Source organism: Martes martes, assembly GCF_963455335.1.
Source record: "Martes martes genome assembly, chromosome: 1".
Lineage (NCBI taxonomy): Eukaryota > Metazoa > Chordata > Mammalia > Carnivora > Mustelidae > Martes > Martes martes.
The window spans coordinates 122,803,579-122,820,538 of NC_137888.1; the positions used below are offsets into that span (position 1 = coordinate 122,803,579).

At 49.7% G+C, this 16,960-nt stretch overlaps 1 protein-coding gene across 1 annotated transcript; it reads left to right on the forward strand.

The window, feature by feature from the left end:
• Positions 1-15,082: 15,082 nt before the first annotated feature.
• Positions 15,083-16,216, forward strand: FOXL2 (forkhead box L2; the record flags this gene model as incomplete). Its single annotated transcript, XM_080822257.1, has 1 exon — positions 15,083-16,216. The coding sequence occupies one exon, from the start codon at positions 15,083-15,085 to the stop codon at positions 16,214-16,216; it is 1,134 nt and encodes a 377-aa protein (XP_080678383.1).
• Between the last annotated feature and the right edge of the window lie 744 nt (positions 16,217-16,960).

Below are 16,960 nucleotides of genomic sequence, written 5' to 3' on the forward strand. Positions count from 1 at the left end.
GTCAGCGTCCTGCACCCTAGCTCGTGGCCAGGCCAGGCACACCGGAAGCTGTGCCTGAGGCTGCTGATCGCCTTCGTCCTAGAGCCTTCCAGGACCCTCTCCTATCCTGAATTCCCCTCCTCTTGATGCTGACTTCTCGCTGTCATAGAACACGCACATTTGGACCCACTCCTGGTGTCTACCTTTCACAGAACTATAATTAAATCCTGGAGCAATTCATACTAAAGTGTCAATGACTTATAACATTTGAATATCTAATCTTTTCTCAGACTAATGTTCACCTGAAAGAAAGACACACTAAGTAAGGAATTACAGACATTCATTTATCATTTTCTGCCAGACACACAGATACATCAGGCACTAAATATACAAAGATATTAAGAACACAACCCCTGCCCTCAGGGAGTTCACAGTCTAGCAGAAGATGGAAAAAAAAAAAAACAATTAAAACATATATACATATAGGGCACCAGTGTGGCTCAGTTGGTGAAGCCTCCAACTTTTGAGTTCAGCTCAGGTCTTGATCTCAGGTTTATAAGTTCAAGCCCTATGCTAGGCTCCACACTGGGCATGGAGTGTACTTTAAAAAGAAAAAAGAAAAAGAAAAAATATATATATATATTTATGATATACATAATATACATATATTTATGTGTATGATATTGATATATATATACATATATATATATATATATATATCTGTAAATAAGTTACAACAGAGGGTAATAATTGTTGGATACAAGGAAACACAAAGTGCCATGGGAGCTCTAACCCCCAACCCAGCTTGCTGATGTAGAGGATTGGGCCAGGGAAGACCTCCAAGAGGTGACAAGCCAACTTGAACAGCAAGCAGCTAAGAAGATGCAGATGGGCAAGTTGCCATTACCATGTCCTAGCAGGGCAGACAGAAGACCCACCTGACTAAGGATGCACCCCTAGTTTGGGGTGAGAGGAGGGGTGTACAGAGCACCTAGTCCATGAACCTGCTGAGATGATCAAATGACCTGTTGGAGGTAGGGGGCATGCCCAACTCACCTTGAGAGCCTGCTTCTGGAGCATACAATAAATATTCAAAAATTTGTTGGATTACACCCAGTGCTTGCTGATCTATTGTGAGTCAAATGTGTGTTTTTTCCTTCCCAATCAGACTGAAGAAACCCTGTCAAGGGTGGAAACTAGGTCATTTTTTATGTCCACCAGAGAACTTGATATTTCCCTGGGCAGCTGACAGGTATGCAGCTGAAAGTACCCCTTGATTAAAGCAATAACATGCTGCCCTCTGACCCCCGGTGCCTACAGTGTTATTGATGAGCAACTCAGCCCTACTATGGCCTCTCCTGGAGGACCTGACATTTACCCATTAGGCCTTTCCAGATTACCCAGCCAGAAATCTTTCCTTTCTTCATATTCTATCCTATGGCACCTGTGTCTTGGTTTGGGGGAGCTGTGTTCAGGTTGTGCACTTGTCATCTAGAGCTCCCCAGGGGCAGTAATTGTGCATTTCTCCCTTCAGCATCCCCATGCCCAGAATAGCCACTGCATAGAAAAGGGCCCAACACATTGGGGAGGGTGTGTGCTATGGCGAGTGCTGTGAAATGTGTAAGGCTGATGATTCACACACCTGTACGCCTGAAACAAACAATACATTATATGTTAATAAAAAAATAAAGATATATATATATAATATACCAAAAAATTTTTTTAAAGAAAAAAGAAAAAGGTCCAACAAATGTGTGTGAAGAAAAAAGAAAAAATGATATGTTTAGGATGCATTTGTTCACTTTTTTTTTTCTTTTCTTCCTTTCTGTTTTTGGGGTTTTTTTTTTTAAGATTTTATTTATTTATTTGACAGACAGAGATCACAAGTAGGCAGAGAGGCAGGCAGAGAGAGAGGAAGGGAAGCAGGTTCCCTGCTGAGCAGAGAGCCCGATGCGGGGCTTGATTCCAGGACCCTGGGATCACAACCTGAGCCAAAGGCAGAGGCTTTAACCCACTGAGCCACCCAGGCACCCCACCTTTCTGTTTTTGAATGGAAGATGCCTCCTAATATCTTTCAGACCCACAAAATCAGCTGTTTCCTAAACAATCACCTAGAGTCCTACTGCCATTGTCATCAAATGTAAGAAGAATCTATCATTCATCCAACCTGTCCTTGAAGGACTTTGTCTCAGAGAAGGGAAATTGTTGATAAGGAGAAGTTTCTTTTTATGGAATAGTCCATCACATTTACAACTGAGTCAATCCCATTTACAGTGGCACCCAAAACCACAAGATACGTAGGAATAAATCTAACCAAGGAGGCAAAGAATCTATAGAAATAAAATCAGAAATTATAGAAATAGAATCAGATGGGGCACCTGTGTGGCTCAGTGGGTTAAACTGCTGCCTTCGGCTCGGGTCATGATCTCAGGGTCCTGGAACCGAGTTCCGCATCAGGCTCTCTGCTCAGCGGGGAGCCTGCTTCCCCCTTTCTCTCTTTGTCTGCCTCTCTGCCTACTTGTGATCTCTCTCTGTCAAATAAATAAATAAAATCTTTAAAAAAAAAAAAAGAAATAGAATCAGGAAACTATAGGATACTCATGAAAGAAATTGAAGAAAACACAAAGAAATGGAAAAACGTTCCATGCTCATGGATTGGAAGAACAAATATTGTGAAAATGTCTGTGCTACCTAGAGCAATCTATACATTCAGTGCAATCCCTATCAAAATACCATCAACTTTTTTCACATAAATGAAACAAATAATCCTTAAATTTGTATGGAACCAGAAAAGACCCCAAATAGCCAGAATGTCAAAAAAGAAAAGCAAAACTTGTGGCATCACAATTCCGACTTCAAGCTATATTACAAAGCTGTAATCATCAAGACAGTATGGTACTGGCACAAAAACATACCCACAGATCAATGGAACAGAGTCGAGAGCCCAGAAATGGACCCTCAATTCTATGGTCAACTAATCTTCAACAAAGTAGGAAAGAATGTCCCATGGAAAAAAAGACAGTCTCGGGATGCCTGGGTGGCTCAGTGGGTTAAGCCACTGCCTTTGGCTCAGGTCATGATCCCAGGGTCCTGAGATCGAGCCCCGCATCGGGCTCTCTGCTCGGCAGGGAGCCTGCTTCTTCCTCTCTCTGCCTGCCTCTCTGCTTACTTGTGATCTCTGTCTGTCAAATAACTAAGTAAGTAAATAAATAAATCTTTTAAAAAAATTTTTAAAAAGAAAAAAAGACAGTCTCTTCAACAAATGGTGTTGGGAAAATTGGACAGCCACATGCAAAAGATTGAAGCTGGACCATTTCCTTACAACTCAAAATGGATGAAAGACCTAAATGTGAGACAGGAATCCATCAAAATCCTGGAGGAGAACACAGGAAGCAACCTCTTCGACCTCAGCCACAGCAACTTCTTCCTAGAAACATGGCCAATGTCAAGGGAAGCAAGGGCAAAAATGAACTATTGGGACTTCATCAAGATAAAAAAGCTTTTGCACAGCAAAGGAAACAGTCAACAAAACCAAAAGACAACCCACAGAATGGGAAAATATATTTACAAATGACATATCAGATAAAGGGCTAGTATCCAAAATCTATAAAGAACTTTTCAAACTCAACACCCAAAGAACAAATAATCCAATCAAGAAATGGGCAGAAGACATGAACAGACATTTCTGCAAAGAAGGCCTCCAAATGACCAACAGACACATGAAAAGGTGCTCAACATCACTTGGCATTGAGGAAATACAAATCAAAACCCCAGTGAGATACCACCTCACACCAGTCAGAATGGCTAAAATTAACAAGTCAGAAAATGACAGATGTTGGCGAGGATGTGGAGAAAAGGGAACCCCCACTAACTGTTGGTGCGATCATAAGCTGGTGCAGTCACTCTGGAAAACAGTATAGAGGTTCCTCAAAAAGTTGAAAATAGAGCTACCCTATGACCCAGCAATTGCACTATTGGGTATTTACTCCAAAGGTAAAAATGTAGTGATCTGAAGGGGCACGTGCACCCCAATTTTTATAGCAACAATGTCCACAGTAGCCAAACCATGGAAAGAGCCTAGATGTCCATAGATAGATGAATGGATAAAGAAGATGTGGTATATAGGTATACAATGGAATACTATGCAGCCATCAAAAAACTGAACTCTTGCCATTTGCAATGACGTGAATGGAACTAGAGGGTATTATGATAAGCAAAATAAGTCAATCAGAGAAAGACAATTATCACATGATCTCACTGATATGTGGAATTTGAGAAACAAGGCAGAGGATCATAGGAAAAAAGGAAAAAATGAAACAAGATGAAACCAGAGAGGCAGACAAACCATAAGAGACTCTTAACCTCAGAAAACAAACTGAGGGTTGCTGGAGTGAAGGGGGGTGGGAGGAATGGGGTGGCTGGGTGATGGACACTGGGGAGGGTATGTGCTATGCTGAGCGCTGTGAATTGTGTAAGACTGATGGTTCACAGACCTGTACCCCTGAAACAAATAATACATTATATGTTAATAAAAACAAATAATTTTTTAAAGATCTTATTTATTTATTTGACAGACAGAGATCACAAGTAGGCAGAGAGACAGGCAGAGAGAGAGGGAGAAGCAGGCTCCCCGCTGAGCAGAGAGCCCGATGCGGGGCTCCATCCCATGACGCTGAGATCATGACCTGAGCCGAAGGCAGAGGCTTTAGCCCACTGAGCCACCCAGGTGCCCCCAAAATAAATAATTTTTTAAAAATAAGGAATGACATAATTAGAATATCACCATTCTGCTAATGAACACTAATGAATAATGGCTCTAAACAGTGGTCATCAATGGCTGTGAAGATCCAAAAGAGAAAAAAACAGACTTCAGTGTCCCCTGATGGAACTACAGAAGAGTGTTCGTGAAGTGTTCTTGCCAAAATACCAAATGTGACCTGACCAACCCTCTAGATCTATAATGCACTGGAAATAAAGGACCAGGGAACATGCTTAGAAGCTGCCACAGGGATGCAATCACCAAATCCAGGCTGGGAGAAACTCCATAGGACAAATGCCCCACTACTGTAAACAGATATATTGCAAGGAGGAAAAAGAGAGAGGAGAGATACCTATAGATTAAAAGATACTTAAGAGACATATAAACCAAATGTAATGTATGGATCTTGTTTGGATCCTGACTCAAACAAACCAGCAGTAAAACCCTTTTGAGATTATTGAGAAGATTTTAATATGAATTTGTGAATTTGATATACTAAAAATAAATCTCTCTCAATTTTTAGGTATGGTGATGGTATAGGAGCTATGCTTATTTTAAGTGCTTATATTTTAGGGATATAAATTTATATATTTATGAGTGAAGTATTAGATGGGATCTCTGGGATTCACTTCAAAAGAATCTCATCAGGGATGGGTGATGAAAAGGGTGAGGATACAAAGGAAACCAGATAAGGGTTCATTGTACTTTCCTCTCTCCTATTTTAGGTTTGAAATCTATCATAATAAGATGTTAAAAAAACAAAGAGATCAAATATATCATCGTCATCACCATCATTGGGGCACATGGCTGGCTCAGTCAATACAGCATACAACTCTTTTTTTTTTTTTTTTGAGATTTTATTTATTTGACAGAGAGAGAGAACACAAGCAGGAAGTAGAGGCAGAGGGAGAGAGAGAAGCAGGCTCCGCAAGGGAGCCCAATGCAGGACTCCACCCCAGGACCCCGAGATCATGACCTTGAGCCAAAGGCAGATGCTTAACCAATTGAGTCACCCAGGCACCCCAAGCATGCAAATCTTGAACTTGGGGTGATGAGTTTGATGCCCACATCAGGGGTAGAGTTTACTTAATAAAATAATAATAATAATAATTGCCAAGATTTTTTAGTGTCTCCTCTGTGCCAGACCTTGTGTTCCTTCTCACACTGAATCCTATTTAGCCTTCTCAGAAACCCTGTGACCCAGATACTATCATTACTGTTTTGCAGATGAGGAAACTGAAGCACAGAGAGGCTAAATAACAGGCCCAAAATCACACAGCAAATAAATCACAGAGTCAGGATTGAAGTCTAGATTTGTTGAAATCCAAACCCAGATTCTCTCACACTCTACCGTTTCACTCATTGACAACGACACTGTCTTCCCAGGGTACAGACATCACTCTCTCTGATTTACAGATGAAGAAGCTGTTCAACAATAACTAGTAAAATTTGAAGATGTCTGTGCCCTTTGACCCAGCACCTCTCGATAAACTGTAGCACAGAAGCACTAGCAAACATATATAAGAATGTCCTTAGAAGGACTACTGGTAACAGAGTAAAGAATAGTAAATAACCCAACCATCCCTCCACGGAATGTGGATAAATAAACGGTGGTGTGTGCACACAATGGAATGGTGCAACATAGTGAAAATGAATGGGGCTTGTCTTTGTGTATCAACTATGAACTTTTCAGAAACATAAGGTTGAATGAAAAAGCAAGCACGTGTCTTTCTACAACAGCAGGATACCATTTATATAAAGTTACGCAACACAGAACAATACTAAGTATTGCCTAGAAATGGATACACATGTAGTACAAGTATAAAAACAGTTATGAGATTACTAAGCACCAAGTTTATCCTGGTGATCTCCTCAGGACAGGGAGGGCAGAGAGGGATCAAGGAAAGGTACAGGAGGGTCCTCAACTATATCTGTAAGATTTATTTCTTAAAAAGAAAGATGTGTGTTAGTTAGGCTGTGGAGAAACAGGAATCCCATACACTTTTTATGGGAGTGTATAATATTTCCATTAATAAGAAGGTAATTGGTAATATCCCAAAGTTACAAATGCACAAACCCTTTAACACCCTTTGACATAACTCTTTACTTGCAGAATTTTTTTACAGATATATGCACATACCTACCATATATTTTTACAGATATATACCCATACAATACCAACAATTAGATATATACAAGATTATACATTACAGTATTATTTATAAAAGCAAAAAATTGGGGGTGCCTGGGTGGCTCAGTCAGTTAAACCTCTGACTCTTGGTTTTAGCTCAGGTCATGATCTCAGGGTCCTGGGATTGAGTCTGCATCCACATCTGGGCTCTGGGCTCCATACTCAGCAAGGAGTCTGCTTCTCAGCCTCTCCCTCTGCCCCTCAGCCTCCCCCTGCTTGCACAAGCTCTCTCTCTAAAATAAATAAATAAATCTTTAAAAAAGGCAAAAGATTGGAAGAAGCCTAATACTCTAAAGTCTAATGCTCTGAAAAGAAAATTCATTGATATGGAAAGATCTCTAAGGCATAGAACACTGTGCATTAGATGCAGCCATGTGCAAAAGGTGAAGGAGGAAAGGAGAATGTATGTACATGTGTTTGTATATGCACAAAATATATCTGAAGGATATATGTAAAACCGGAGTAACTGGCTACCTGTGAAATGGGTGACCTAAAGACAGAGGTGGAAGGGAGACTTTTCACTGTAAGCCTTCTATATTTTCAATTTTTGGTACATGTGAATATATTACCTATTTTAAAATGATAAAATTTGGGGCACTTTGGTGGCTCAGTCAATTAAGCATCTGCCTTCGGTTCAGCTCATGGTCTCAGGGTCCTGGCATAGAGCCCTAAGCCCCATAGGGCTCCCTGCTCAGTGGGGAGCCTGCTTCTCCCTCTGCCTCTGCCCTTCCCCTTTCCCCCACCCATGCACGGTCTCTCTCTCTCAAATAAATAAATAAAATCTTTTTTAAAAATTAAAAAATGATAAAATTTTAAAACTCAGCAAGGTTCCATAATTTCCCAGGCCAATATTCGTAAGAATTGGGACAGAGGTCTGTGTTAACCACTGGTGCCTCCCAGCCTGTGGGGGGCATGCATCAATTAGAGTACCAGGACCTCCTTCCCATCTGCACTACCTCTGCAGCCTAAAGCAGCCCTTGTATATTTCTGGACCTGAGTTTCCATCACCTAAATGAGTGGTCCCTTCCTGTTCAAATAGGCTACCAATCCCCATTCCTCAGAAATGTTGCCTCCTAGCAAAAGGCTAGGTACCAAGAAGTACCTGGAACAGAGCATACCAGAATGCTGGACTGTTCCCACTCAAAGCACCAAAATCCTGACCACTGTTTCCCCAACAAAAGCCTGCTTGTACCACCACAGCAGCCTGTCAGCAATTACCCCCAATTACAAACCCAGAGCCCAGGAAGCCCTCAATTAGTCTGAAAAGGGGCCTGAGGAGGAGCCAGCTGCACAGAGCATAGTGCCCATATATTGCCTCCACCCACAGGGCCAGCACACTCCTCTCACTCAAGGGGCTTGGCTACTTCGTAACAACGCCCTTAGGACCACAAGAAGGCTGCTGGTTCTCCTCTGAGTGACCATTGCCTGCAGGGCCCGGTCAAGTCTTCTTGCCAGAAGTGCAGTTCTCCAGACTTCAGGCTTTCTCCCAAATCAGACCACACAGATCTGCCTCCCTACATTAACACTTTCCCAGGCAAGGTGCAACATCTCTAGGTTCTAATCTCCTTCTAGGAGAAGATGAACATTCCTGGACAAACCCTGCAGATGGAGAGATACCCAGGCTAATGCCCCTCAAGGATCATGGTCATGGGCCTGGCTCAGCATTTGGGAGGAGGACCAAATGCCCATCTCTTCTCGGAGAAATATGGTCTTTAAATTCTGCTCTGTAGCATCCAGAAGTAGGATAGCCCCTGATCCAGTCTTCCACAAATGCCCCAACCATCCCTGCACCTCAGTTTCTTTATCTATAAAATGAGAATAGTACCAACACCTTGGATTTGTCATAAAAATGAAATGAGAGCATGCATGAAAAGTCCCTGGCTCAAAATAAGTGCTTATTAAAGGATATCTCTTATACTCCTTAAAATGATGATGATAATTGCTGGAAGTACACAGTGGTTTTTAGAGAATACTATCTATAAGGAAAAGGCCCTGTTACAATATGTCTGACTGTACAGTGCTGTAGTTTGTTCTACTCTGGAAAATCACTGGGCAATATGTTCTGTAACTACATATATGCCTATTCTCCTAGGTATTCACTCAAGAACAATAAAATGCCCTTCACAAAAAGTCATGTACAAAAATGTTGACAACAGCTTTATTTATGATATCTCAAACCTAAAAACAGTACAAATGTCCATTAATAGGTGAGCAGATGAGCAAATTGTGGACTATTGTACAGAAATAAAGAGAAATTAATGTCTGACATATGCAACAAGATGAATGGATCCCAAAAATATGTTATGCAGAAGAAACCAGACACAAAAGAGTACATGTTGTATGCTCCATTTATATATGCAGGCAAAGTTAATCTATGGTGATAGAAATCAGAATACAGATACACTTGGGAGTAGATATTAAAGAGGAAAGAACAAAAGGGGACATTCTGAGGTGACAAAAGTGTTAATATCTTTTTTTAAAGATTTATTTATGCATTTGAGAGAAAGAAAGAGCACAGTGGAGAGGGGCAGGGGGACAGAGAGAATCTCAAGCAGATGCCCCACTGAGTGTGGAGCCCAAGTCAGAGGGTTGATCTCACCACCCTGAGATTGTGACCAGAGTGGAAACCAAGAGTCAGATGCTCAACTGACTGAGTCACCCAGGCGCCGTAACATTCCATATCTTGATCAGGGTAGTGGTTACATGGTATATTGCATATAAAAATACATCAAGCTGTATACTTGAGATGCATATTGTTTACATATGCAAGTTATACAGCACACACACACACATACCCCATTTTGACATAAGGGAAATCTTCAGAAGGCCAGTAGTGCAAACACAAAACTCAGTCCTTTTCTTCCCCTTCCTCTGGATTTCGTCAAAGACAGGCATCAAAAATGCCCTCCTGCACAGAAGGTTTTTACACGGTGCCCATTTGTGGAGAGAAACTTGAGCAGGAAATGAGGATGAAGAGTAAGGGCTCTTTCAGCCACCTCTGCATGGGCCTTCTTGGCCAGACAGCAGGCTTTACCTTATAAGCTGGCTGCTGCAGATGCAAAGGCCACTCCATCTCTAGTAAAGTTTATTACGTGTCTCACACAGGTCCTCCACATGAGAAAGGTGGCCTGTCTCCTTGCCTAAGTTTCAGCACCATGGCTATGCAGCTTTAATGAGCATATAGTCCCAAATGCCAGGGGACTCTCAGATCCTGAGCTGGCCTTCCGTGGTCCAGCCACTCTTCCCCACCTGCAGTCACTTTCTTGGAAATTCCAACTTTATTACAAGGAAAGGGGCATCTCTCAATTCTCTCTGTGGAATGGAGGCATTTTGCAATGCCACTGGAATGCATTAAGTCAATCCTGGTGGACTGACTCAGTGGCTTAAAGTCCACTGAGTGACAAGTGGAGGACAGAGTCTCTACCCATCAAGACTTACAGTCTGGGTGTGGAGAAAGGCAACAAGTCAACCTTAAACAACACATCACGCTCTCAACCATGGGGTGGGGGCGCCTAGTGGCAGGGTACTCACTGTTCAGGGCTGAAGAAAATGGCTTGGGGCCAGGGGAGTTACAGCCACAAAACACCAAAGGAAGCTGGTGAGCAGTTCCTGCCTCCCTAGAATTGTCTCTCTGGGAGCTTCCCAAAAGTCTTTGGAGAAGGAAGGTCCCACAGTGTCCAGGAACCACCCCCCCACCCCACCCCACCACCCCTTCTCTTTGAATTAGGCTCAACCAGGAGAAATGCCTACCACTACCCTGCAGTCTGCCTGGTAAAGGGTAGGGCACACACTCCTTGGGGCAAAGAGGTGATAGTGAACTTGAGGCCCAACATTGGTGAAGTATGGAGGAGCCCAGAACTCTAGCCTACTACCTCCCAGCCCAGCCTCCCACAGGGTTTGGCCAGTAGGATTCACTAAGATACCAACTGGAAACAGCTCTCATCTGTGAGTTCCCCAGAAAGTGTGGTGGCTTTTCCTCTCTCTCTCTGTCTCTCCCTCTCCACTTCCCTATTCCCTCTCACTCTTTCTCCCAAGCATGTATTTGGGTGAGTGTCTCTGCTAATCCCAAACAGGCAGAATAACACCAGCTGGCCTGGGGCCTGGCTGTGTGGGTGTGTGCAGAAGAACCAAGCCCCCACTCCCTGTCAGAGTGGCAGGGAGTTCAGCTACGAAACAGAGACGGAGCTTGTGTGAAAGTGCCTCAGGGATATGTTCTGTACCTGAGCTTCCCAAAGAACTCTGAACAGCAACCTCACCAAGGGAACATCAGGTGGCAGCCCAGTCACCCTAACCCTGGGCCAAAGACATCAAAGAATCCGCAGGCTTCTGGGAGTCAGACTTGTGGACAAGAGGTCACTCTGTGTCTTGAGTTAGCTGAGTGCCCAAGTGTGTAAAGAGGCTTAAAGTCCAGGCATCAGAGTGGCACGTTTTCCACCAAAATCTGCAGGATCTGAACTAGTATGTGTGAGGGCAGTGGGGAAAAGGAGAACTGCAGAGGGTACAGGGTTGACTGGAGAGAAGTGCATGGAGGAATGTGACGGGAGTAGAGAGATCTGGAGTCCATGGGAGTGTAGGAGGAGCTGGGAGTAGTGCTGACCGTTGAGGTGTGCAGTCGTGTAGGGATGTGCGAATGAACGCATCCAGACTTCCCTTTTCCCGGCACGCGCCGCGGAGGCCATATCCACAAGGAGAGGGCTGCGGCAGACTCAGTTCATCTGTCCTCGCGCAGGGCGGGAAGCCCGTGGGTATTTCAAGGCCCCGCCAGGAAAGGGCACCTCGGGATCTGGTTCAAGCAGCCGGCGGCGACACGGGGCCAGGCGATTCGTGCCCGGGAAGCGCGCTGAGGGCGTCGGTGTCGCTGGGCGGCTCACCTGGCAAGACCCTTCCGCCGGCATCCAGGGAGGCGTAGCCGCTTCGGCGACTGTTGCGGGATTCCCGGCGTTGCGGAGAGAAGCGTCTCCCTTCGTCCCTCCCTCAGGGCCGAGTGAATTGCTGGCAGCGGCTGTCGGGGCCGCGCCCCGTCGGCGGGTCGCCCGCACCGTGTCAGCCCGCGCCGCCCGCGCGGGGGGACCGGCAGAAGGCACTGGCGGCTCCTGAGCTGCGGCCGCAGGCCCCGGGAACCCCGGGCAGAGAGGCTAGGAGCTCCGCCCGGCCCTCGGAGGTGAGCACCTCCACGAGGTCACGGAGCTGGGGCTCGGCGTCGCCGCAATGCCGCGGGGAGAGAGGATGCCCCCCCCCGCCCCCGCCACGAGCCTCGACGCCGTCAGCCTGCCGGACGGGATCCCGACCCCGCCAGGAAGCGGGGCCCTACCCAGCCGGCCCTAGAGGGTTGAAAAGTAAACCAAGGCGCGCCCCACCGTTTCCTGGGGAGATCAATACCTGAAAGGAGCAGGACTCCTCCTCTGTCCACTAAGAAACTCCTTCAGAGGAACTCCTTCCTTTACCCCCACCCCCTACAAACGTGCGCGCGCGCGCGCGCGCACACACACACACACACACAAACTCTTTAAAGACTGAAAAGGGAGCCGAGTTTGGAATTCGGGGAAGTGATGACACACAAAACAATGCTGTTACACCTGGCTGCTGCAGGCCAGCAGCGGAAATGCCTTCGAGGGTGAGAGAGAGACAGAGCGCCAGCCTGGGTGGTCAGAAAAAAAGAGGAGAGGAGAGCGTGCGCGCGCGCGCGCGCGTACACACACACACACACACACACACACACACACACACACACACACACACACACACACACCCAGGTTGGGGCCAGACCTAGCTGGTTTTTGCCCCGTCCAGGCCGAGGAGGAGGATGGGCGCTAGGGTCAATGTGCAGCAGACCCAAACCTCACACCACTCCCACCCCTAGCCTAGGCATGGATGGGGGGCCGGCTGGTGAGAAAGAAGAAAAACACCTGCACTCCTGCTCAGGAGACAGCCACAGAGGTTTTTGAAGAGGTGGTGCTTACCCCGGTGTATACTGGGAGTGGAAGAAAACAATCAAGCTACCTGGAGATATTTTCAATGGTGGGTAGAGGAGGGTATTTACTGAGGTTGAGTTTAGGAGAGCCCTGTTCCCTCTTACTGTAATGGTCAGACCAGACTGCCCTGCTGACCTCTCTGGAGTCATTTTCAGGATACTGAATTCCAAAGAACCCCTCACCTAGTCCTCCTTTCCTTTAATCTCAGAATGTAGATCAGAAAGCAGAGTGGGAAGCAGGCAACACAGGCAGGTGGGCCGTGGGTGCTGGGACCATAAGAGTGCTTAGGCCACAAAGAACTCTTCAGACTTCCTCAGAGACTGGGCTAGGGGGAAGTGGTAGTAACCAGCATTGGGGCAGCCACTCCAGCCATGCCAATCCAGACACAAGACACCCCTGCATGACACCCATTCAGTCCACCCTCCTCCCCAAAGTATCCTGCCCCCCTCAGTACCAAGCAGTTTGGGGTATGAGGATTCAAAACACAAGACGGACATCTCTCTCACACTTAATGATTGCAGATCTTTTGTTAAGGCTAAGTTAACTGTTAAAAAGCACAGCTGCCTTTCCTGCCAGCATTAATTTCCCCCGAAGGTAGGAGCATTCACCCCTTGGCCCTGGAGAAAGATCAGAACAAATGTCTTGTCAGGAGAGAGATTCAAACAAATGCCTCCCTCACAGCCTCTTGCTCTTCTTCCCAGTCTGTGACTGAATATTGACAAAGAAAGGGGGAAGGTGAAGAAAGGAGAGAGGGGAGGAGAGGGAAAAGAGAGAGAGGAAAAAGAAAGAAGATGCAACATCCCAGAACCACATTTACTGATAGGTGACACACATGTACCATTACATATCTGTACTTATAAGTGATTACCCCATAAATATAAATCTCACCTTGTAAGTGTGCATACCTGTTTTTGTCCCAGCACATGAGCACCTGGGCAGCTGGTATGTCACGTGTCTCAAGAACAGACCCTCCCCATGACTTCTATATGTGATACCGGTGCACATACAAATAAAATCCCCCAAAGCCCCACAGCAACGACCGTGAAGGAGCAGGACTAGAGTGGGGTCTATTTGGTGTTGTTAAACCACAAATCCAACTGTAGGATTACAGCGCGGATTCTGAGGAGGGGTCTGGTCCAGGGGCAGCGCAAGGAAGGGCAGCGCTTCAGACGCAGCTCCTGGGCGCCTCTTCCCGGATCGTCTCCCCAGCCCCATCCGGCCGAGTCACTCTGGAAGCGCGACGGACAGGCCAGGCCAGGCCGAGATTTCTCGGTTCACTGACACGCGTTTCTGGGCTGGTTTTCCCAAAGCCACCGGCGCAGCTCTCTCCACCCCAGCGCCGTCCGGCCCCCTCGCCATCCCGACCCTCCCCCAGCCCCAAGGCAGAAGTTTTGCCCGAAGACCTTAGCAAAGGGCAGAGCAAGGGAGTCGTTTTCTTTCACCTGAAAGCCGCGAGGAGGCTTGGCGCTCTAGGGCCCGAGCTCCCTGGGCACTGGCCGAGTGTGGACCGACCCCGCCTGGGCCCTCGGCATCTCCCGGCCCAGTCCGCAGAGCAAGCACCCGCGGATTGCAAGGGCTTGAGAGAGCGTGAGCCGGGTCGTCCGCCGGGCCCCCTCAGCTCGCTGAGAGGGGGCAGGCCGGTCCGGGCTGTGCGGGGCGTTTACAAAAAGTGACTTGGAGATGAACTCGCCCGTGCGCGACTGGCCGCCCCGCTATAGGGGCGAAGGCGCCTGACGCAAGCGGAACTCGGCGGAGCCCATACGAATCAGAACTGAGCGAGGCTCCTGGCGCACTAGGGACTCCAGGAGGCAGCTCCGCCAGAGACGCGGGTCGTGCCTCGGGAAACCGGAGGGTGGGGGGAGGGGAAGAGCGCCGAAAAGAAAACCCACCGAGGCGGGGACTGGCCTGGGCGGGGAGGGGCGGCGGGGCCGAAGCCCCTCTCTGTTGGGCGGACTCCCCATGGCCAGAGGCTGAGCTCCACTCCCGCCGGCCGCTCCCTAGGGGAAGGGAAAGAAGAGAGGAGCGGAGCGAGAGGCCGCCAGCGAGCGAGCACGGGCGGCATCCGCAGTCTCCAGAAGTTTGAGACTCTGCCGTGAGCGGACTTGGTGCGCCCGGACTCCGCCGCGCCAGCACCAAGGAAAAAGAGCAGGGGCTGCCCGGCCGCGGCGCGCCGGCTTTGTCATGATGGCCAGCTACCCCGAGCCCGAGGACGCCGCAGGGGCCCTGCTGGCCCCGGAGACCGGCCGCGCGGCCAAGGAGCCAGAGGCGCCACCGCCGCCGAGCCCCGGCAAGGGAGGAGGCGGCGGCCCTGGGACAGCCCCGGAGAAGCCGGACCCGGCTCAGAAGCCCCCGTATTCGTACGTGGCGCTCATCGCCATGGCGATCCGCGAGAGCGCCGAGAAGAGGCTCACCCTGTCCGGTATCTACCAGTACATTATCGCCAAGTTCCCGTTCTACGAGAAGAACAAGAAGGGCTGGCAGAATAGCATCCGCCACAATCTCAGCCTCAACGAGTGCTTCATCAAGGTGCCGCGCGAGGGCGGCGGCGAGCGCAAGGGCAACTACTGGACGCTGGACCCGGCCTGCGAGGACATGTTCGAGAAGGGCAACTACCGGCGCCGCCGCCGCATGAAGCGGCCCTTCCGGCCGCCGCCCGCGCACTTCCAGCCCGGCAAGGGGCTCTTCGGGGCCGGGGGCGCCGCCGGCGGCTGCGGCGTAGCGGGCGCCGGGGCCGACGGCTATGGCTACCTGGCGCCCCCCAAGTACCTACAGTCCGGCTTCCTCAACAACTCCTGGCCGCTACCGCAGCCGCCTTCACCCATGCCCTACGCCTCCTGCCAGATGGCGGCGGCCGCTGCGGCGGCAGCCGCCGCCGCTGCCGCTGCGGGCCCGGGCAGCCCGGGCGCGGCCGCGGTGGTCAAGGGGCTGGCTGGCCCGGCCGCCTCGTATGGGCCGTACTCACGCGTGCAGAGCATGGCGCTGCCTCCCGGTGTGGTGAACTCGTACAACGGCCTTGGAGGCCCGCCGGCCGCGCCCCCGCCGCCGCCGCATCCCCATTCACACCCGCATGCACACCATCTGCACGCGGCCGCCGCACCCCCGCCCGCCCCGCCGCACCACGGGGCCGCCGCACCGCCCCCGGGCCAGCTCAGCCCAGCCAGCCCTGCTACCGCCGCGCCCCCGGCGCCCGCGCCCACCAATGCGCCGGGCCTGCAGTTCGCCTGCGCCCGGCAGCCCGAGCTCGCCATGATGCATTGCTCTTACTGGGACCACGACAGCAAGACCGGCGCGCTGCACTCGCGCCTCGATCTCTGAGAGCCCAGCGCACGCCGGCTTTGAGGATGCAGGGACGTGCGACGCCGGCCTTATTCGAAGCCGCCGCCACCGCCGCTGGCCGGACCACGCGCCCTCTGGGGCCATCTTCTGAGCCAGCGTCCAAGGCCCTCTGAGCCTCCTCGTTCCCCTCAGCTACTCTTGCCCCTCTTTTGTCTCCTCCGCTTCCCCTCCTGTTGCTCGCCTCCCTGCCCTCTCTGGCCTCTCGCTCCCCCGGCCTGCAGGCCGCCTCTCCACGCGCCTTCTGCAGGCCTCGTCTCCTCCCGGTGCCCCGGCGTCCAGGCTGGACACCCTTTGCCAAAATTCAGAGCGGAGAGGAAGTGCCGGGGCCGAGGTGCAGCCGGGCGTCGGCGGTGCAGACCTCTTGGCCTTCTCACACAGGTCGGTGCGCTCGCGCTCGGCTTTCCCCACCGGGCTGCCGCGCAGTCCTTGGCTGGAAGCGCCGGTCCGGGCGGGCAATGAGACCCGCGTCGCCCGAGAAAGAGACGAACGTGTGTTTGCTCCACGTCGCCTCTTGGAGCGGTTCAGAATCCGCTTGCCCGGGCCCACTGGATGGGGCGGGGGTTGGGCCCGAGCGGGAAGCCGGGCTGCCTCGCTAGGCGGCCTGCGCTGGGGTTTACAACACATCCCCGCTCCGAGACAGCCTTCGTGTCCTCCGCTCTCCGTCTCGGCGCTTCGGGCACCTCTAGGCCCGTGGCGGCCGGCTAATGTTTCGCCCAAAAGATC